This window comes from Monoraphidium neglectum, assembly GCF_000611645.1.
Source record: "Monoraphidium neglectum strain SAG 48.87 unplaced genomic scaffold scaffold00251, whole genome shotgun sequence".
Lineage (NCBI taxonomy): Eukaryota > Viridiplantae > Chlorophyta > Chlorophyceae > Sphaeropleales > Selenastraceae > Monoraphidium > Monoraphidium neglectum.
The window spans coordinates 5,708-11,633 of record NW_014013377.1 but is presented as its reverse complement, the minus strand read 5'-3'; the positions used below and the strand labels follow the sequence as shown (position 1 = coordinate 11,633).

Here is a 5,926-nt window from a genome sequence, read left to right as displayed (position 1 = left end):
CACACACACACTCTCCTGCTTCACTCCTCTCGCCACACTCTGACCTGGGTGGCACGCTGTCCCTTAGACCCACAGCTGCACATGTCTGGACTGAGTTGGCACCCCTGCCAATCGTCCCCCCCCCAGGTTTTAGTTACTACCCTGCTCAGAGCTGCGGCTACCTCAAGAGCCGCAACTCGCCGCTGAGCTCCTGCTCCGACCATAATAACAACAGCAACAGCCCATGCGAGGCATCGGACCATTACTGTAAGCAGGCAGCGGCTCCTTGATGATTGTCACATGGATCCTGAGTGCAGTGCGGTCATTGCGCAAGTGTCCTGGTGGGACAGTGGGCCAGGCCCCGGCGGTGGCGTTCTGAAGTTTGCCTGCTGCAGGCTGCGGGGGCTGAGGTCCCGCTGGAGGGAGAGTACAGCGAACACCATGGACAGCAGTCCTGGGGCAGTGCATCTGGAAGGCTGCGTGTGGAGGTGCTCATGCCGCGTCCAGGATCGCCGGCGGATGTAAGCAGTTGAGGTGCAGTGAGGGGAGGTGCGTGCCAGGCCCAGCTGGTTGTGAAAGACTGAAGTTGTATTATAGCAGCCGCCGAGGGTGACAAACCAGCCTGCCGTTCAAACAGCACGGATCCCGCCGATTGCTGGTGATGACTCAGAAACCGTGTCTAATGCCACCCGTGCAAACGAGGCGGTGTCTTGTAACTAGCCCTGACACTGCGACATCGAGTTCCATCAGGGCACTGGGGGATGTCTATACACTCAAAGTTGTTTCACGTAGAGTGAGACTCTGCACGTGCAGGGCGAATTGCCTCGTGATTCAACCTTGGACGACAGTTAAGTGACCGAGGTCACATCACACTCGTCACACCCTGGAAGGCCAACTTTGACGTTTCATACTTCGAATCCGTGAAATTCATACTCGAAATACCATCTGTGAACCGTTTGAACGCTGCACCACTGCACATCACACTCATCGCTTCCTAGTAGCTAGAAAGCTCCAACGTGATGTCGCTGGCGGCGCGTGTGGCATCGCTGTTTGTCGTCCTTCTGGTCCTGGTGGCAGGTGCTTGAGACGGCCAAGCAATCCTGCCTCGAAGCACCCACCAAACCTCGTGCCACTGCGCAGCAGTTTGCTTGTACCTCACTGCCGGCTGCAAAGCCGCACGAGGTTTACTTTCCCACCCCCACTATCCTCCGCCATCCATGAAACCCCGCGCGTCCGCAGGCGCCCTGCCCTCTGCGCTCGCTGATGAGTACGTGGTCGACCGCGGCGTGAGGGCACCCAAAGGGCAGGATGACGTGCCTTGCGGCGGCAGCCCCGCCTGCCGCGTGTGCGGGACCGTCGACGCTGTCCAGGGCGCCTGCACAGACAACCTGGCCTGCAACGGTGAGCAGGCCCCCGTGCGCGAGCGGCCGTCGCATCGACCTCCGGTGTCACACGGCCGCAAGAGCGCGTGGCAACAAATCCGGCCAGGTCGTCGCAGCCATCAGTCGACTGGCGCAGCCAGCTGATGCGGAACTCCTTGCTAGGTGGTCAGCTTCCGGCCTTGCTGCCACCCGCTTCGCCACTGATCCCAGCCTGGCCTCGCGCTTTCGATTATATTCCAATATAATGTATGTACCAAATCCCACGCGTCGCACAGGCTTCACATACTATCCAGAGCAGAGCTGCGGCTACCTGAAGAGCGTAAACGGCCCCCTTTACTCATGCGACGACGTCGGCCGCCCCTGCCAGCCCGCCGACCACTACAGCAGGGCCGCGCCGCGCCGCCGCCTGCGCGTCCGCCTGTCCTCCTTCCTGGGATGAGTCACGGCACTCATCGCCTTTGATGGCGGTGAGGCCGCACCTTGCTCGGCTTCCAGTAGCACCAGTCGCAAACGCCCCTCGCACATTGCGGCACATCAAGCTGCTTATACAAAGACAATAGGCCAAACTGTTGCCACTGCGTCCCAGGCACCTGTCCAGCTGCGTTGTCTTGCTGGCGTGCTTGAATAATTTAGGTGCCTGCTGCGTATTCTTGCCCGCATGACACAGTGCACCAACCTTGGATTCACGAACTGCATTGGACATTTAGTGATCACTTTCCAGGCGCAACTGCCTTGCAATTGTAAGACGACGCGGGCTTCCTATTTGGCTTGCTTTCGATATAATATGCTGAGAGCAGTATCAAGCCGCTCAGCGCAGCTGTCATTCATGGTGGGCACTGAGTGGCTTGCGCCCGTTGAGGTAATGAAACGTGCTTGGAAAACCTTGACCCGCTGCAGAAGGGATCAAATGCACTCAACAAAAGACCAACTGGTGGGAGCGATAGCGACTGCGCACTGGCAATGCTGGCTGCAGTGTGTGTGTGAGCCAGCAGTGACACAGCAAGGCGGCGCTGAGCACAACGAACGCCGCATGCGCAACGTGTAATGGGTGTAAATCGCCACAAGAGGCCAGCCTCAAAAGCACGCTCCTGCTGCAGTGTCCCACGGCTACAAGCCCTTTGCATGCCCCTCAGCGTCAAGCACACCTGCGTGCGGTCGGAGCCGGCAGGGGCGCGCCCTGCAATCAAGATCTTGATTGTCACACGTCCACGCGCCCGCACCTTCGCCTGCTGCTGTCACGTCCCCAGACGCCGCGCCTACTGCGAAGGATGCTGCAGCAGCGCCGTGTACCGCCGGATGGCCTCTGCCTCCTCCTCCAAATCGACGTCGTACGCCGCCGTCGGGTCGTCCCCGCCGCCACGGCCGCGCACAGAGTCCACCAGCGACCGCTCCAGCCGCTCCTCCTCGCTGTCGGCCTCGGCAGACGACTCCCCCGATGACGACCCGCTGACGTCACTGCCACCGCCGCCGTTGCCGCCGCCACGGCGGTGGCCAGCTCCGTTTGCGCCCGACGCACCGCGCCTGCTTGAGCAGCCGCCGCCGCGCCTCGCGCTGTCGCCGGCCCCGCCGCCGGCCCCCGCCATCTCTTCATCCCTGTCCCCTCGCCCTGCCAGCCGCTCGACCGCCCGCCGGAAGCTGCCGCCCGCCGCCTTGAGGGCCACCCTCGCATCCCTCTCCCCGAACCCCATCTCCACCAGGCGGCGCACGTGCTTGCGCTGCACGTCCTGGGGCCCCTGCTCCGCCTCCTGTATCTGGCGCGCGAGGATGGCCAGCTGCAGGGCGCCCGCCTTGACGCGGTCTGTGAGGGTGTCCAGGGCGGCCTAGGGGGGGCATTGGCAGGGTGTGCAGGGTGGCGTGAGTGTGAATGAGTTCGTTGTGTGTTGTATGTTGTGTGTTGTGCGTTGTGTGTGTGCGCGTGCCTGTGTGTGTGTGTGTGTGTGTGTGTGTGTGTGTGTATGTGTGCGAGAGGATGGTTTGGGTGTGTCTCGGGCCTTGAAATGGGGCATGTGAGGGCATGCACACAGACAAGCGTGCCTGCCGCCCCGCAGGACGCGAGCTGAGTGCCAAGCGAGGCGCATGCGGCTGGGAGTCGCTGACAACGCAGTGGTCTAAGGTGGCGGCCCCGGCCGAGTGCGGCAAACGACGACCCGACCAGATCAGAAAAGGCGGGCGGGGCTAGAAGATCTCGCTCGCCGGTCGGCCCGCCTCTCCGCCCGCACCCTGCCACCCCAGCCCGCAGCCTGACGGGCGGCCCCTGCATTCCCCCCCCCTCAGGGGCCTGCACCCCACCCCCGTGCCTCGCGTGCATGTCGTTGTCTGCCGCCCTCAGCGCCTCGGCCGCGAGCGCCCTCTCGTAGCCCAGCGTCACCAGCTGCTCAAGCGGCTCCCGGTCAACGTACGCGCCGCGCTGCGTCTTGCCGTACTGCGCCCGCTCCGAGTGCCACGCGCGCTGCCGCTTGCGATCCGCGGCGCGCTCCTGCGCGGAGCACAGAAGCGATTTTGCCGTGAGGGCGACAGCCCGAACCTGAGTGGTGCCTGCCGTCGCACGCAAGCTTTGCAGGGTGGCAAAAAGCGTCGCTGCGGATCTTGCAGCCGCGTGCCGCAGAGGCTGCTGAGACAGGCGCAGGCCCCGGCCGAGGCCCAGTTTGCGGGCCGGGCCACACCCTCTGCTTGGCGCGCTGCTCCCCGATGAACGAGACGGCGGCCGCGACGTCGCCGGAGCAGAAGCGCAGGGCGCGGGAGGACTCTTGAGTGTGGTAGCCCATTTCTTGCAGCATGGCCAGGGATTGGGGGGACACCTGGGGGGTTCGCGTTTGATGGGGATAGAGGAAGACAGGCGTTGGTGAATTCGTTGTGTGTGTGTGCATGCATGTGTGAGCATGTATGTGCAAATGTGTGGGAATGTCAGGAGGTGTGCATGCACGTGCTTTCATGGGTGCAACACCCAAGACACGGCGGCGCCGGCCGTGCGCCTGCGGGGCGTGAGCGACGCCGTGCCGTGCGCGCGGGGCGCGTCCCCTCCGCGGCGCCCCACCTGCAGCCGGTCGTAGCGCTCCTGCGCGGCCCTCAGGCTGCGCGCGGCCGCGGGGCGGTCTCCCACGTGGAACGCCACCACGCCCTCCATCGCCTCCAGCCGCACATACCTGCCAACCAAAGGGATCAATCAGGCATCCAAGCAGTTGTGGATTGGGGTCAGAACGCGTTGTCGAGCGCGGCAGCAGCAGAGGAGTTGCCTGGGGTGCAAGATTAGGGAAGCAGCGCTCGTCGCGCGGGCACAACCCGCTGCGCCTTTGCCAGGATGAAGATGCGCCTTGCCGGGAAAAATCCGAGCGCGAGAGGCCAAGGCGAACGCACGCGGCGCCTCACGTAGCAGACTCTGGCGAGCCGCCGTGCAGCTGCCGCAGGCGCTCCAGGTTGGGGCCGTGGGCGCGCGCGAGCATGCCGCGTGCGCGCGCGAGGCGCTCCGCGCTGACGCCCAGGCGGCCGACGTCTCGCAGCAGGTAGGAACACCTTTTGAGCGTGTGTGGGCATGTGCGGGCATGTGTGGGCATGTGTGGGCATGTGTGGGCGTGTGCAGGCATGTGCTGTGCAGGCATGTGTGGGCGTGTGTTAGCATGTGTGGGCGTGTGTGAGGATGTGTGGGCATCACAGAATGCCAGGGGTCCTAGTTTGTATACGTCAGCAAAAGAGGGCGCGTGCACTAAACCACATGTGGCAGGGTGGGGGCCTGCGCCATGTCATCTCATTCTGGTGCGGTTAGCTGGCTGCGCCACGCCCTTGGGCCATCGCCCCAAAGATATGCACCTGCAAACTCCAAGCGCCTCCCCGGAGTCTATAAAACAAATCAACATCCTTGCGCATCCCACCGCCTTGCTCACCACACAATGTCCAGCAGCAGCATGGCCACGTTGTCAATGGCCTGGAGCAGCTGCTTGTCAGCTACCTGCAAGAACAGGCAAGCACGGCGAGCAGCACGCACGCCGTCGGAAAACACCCGCAAAAACCTGCTGATGCCCAAAGGGTAGGTATTGAGTATCATTTTCATTTGGCCGAGGTGCAGACAGACAGATTGTCGGGCTGCGATGCATGTGTGCATCCGCCCTCCCACGATCCTTCCTTGCGCCCCCCGGCGGTTACACCGCGCGCTCAAGGACGCCACATGCAGGAACCCAAGCTTCGCGCGGCCGCGTTCCTGCGGCCCTCTTGTGCCGCCACAAATTGTTTCGGCACCCCACCAAAACACACAATACATACAAAATACAAACACAAAAAGGGGCGCCCTACCAGGTCAAACGCCTCCTCAGCCAGCAGCAGCTCCTCCAGCGCCTGCCGCAGCGCCGCCTCGGCCCCCGGCCCCGCGTTCCCGGCCCCTTCCTCCTCAGCCCCAGCTGCGGCCGGCGCGGCGGACGCCCCCGCCTCCTCGGGCGCCGCCGCGGGCGCCGCTGCGGCGGCGACGGCGGCGCGGCGCGCGGCGCGCGCGGCGGCGGCGAGGGAGGCCTGGCCTTTGGCGTGCAGGGCTAGCCCCGCCACGAGCGCCTTGCGGTCGGCAGGGGCCAGGTCCAGGC

The 5,926-nt window shown here is 64.1% G+C and overlaps 1 protein-coding gene across 1 annotated transcript in view; it reads right to left on the bottom strand.

Moving 5' to 3' along the window:
* Window positions 1–2,617: 2,617 nt before the first annotated feature.
* The window catches only part of MNEG_2272 (NEDD8 ultimate buster 1), a gene marked incomplete at both ends in the record, with an annotated part of 4,535 nt that continues 1,226 nt past the window's right edge, over window positions 2,618–5,926 (bottom strand). The window contains 7 exons of the mRNA XM_014049249.1: window positions 2,618–3,159; window positions 3,651–3,837; window positions 4,025–4,159; window positions 4,396–4,504; window positions 4,728–4,871; window positions 5,240–5,304; window positions 5,646–5,803. Of these exons, the coding sequence (XP_013904703.1) occupies window positions 2,618–3,159; window positions 3,651–3,837; window positions 4,025–4,159; window positions 4,396–4,504; window positions 4,728–4,871; window positions 5,240–5,304; window positions 5,646–5,803 (1,340 nt within the window). The remainder of the gene's footprint in view (window positions 3,160–3,650; window positions 3,838–4,024; window positions 4,160–4,395; window positions 4,505–4,727; window positions 4,872–5,239; window positions 5,305–5,645; window positions 5,804–5,926) is intronic.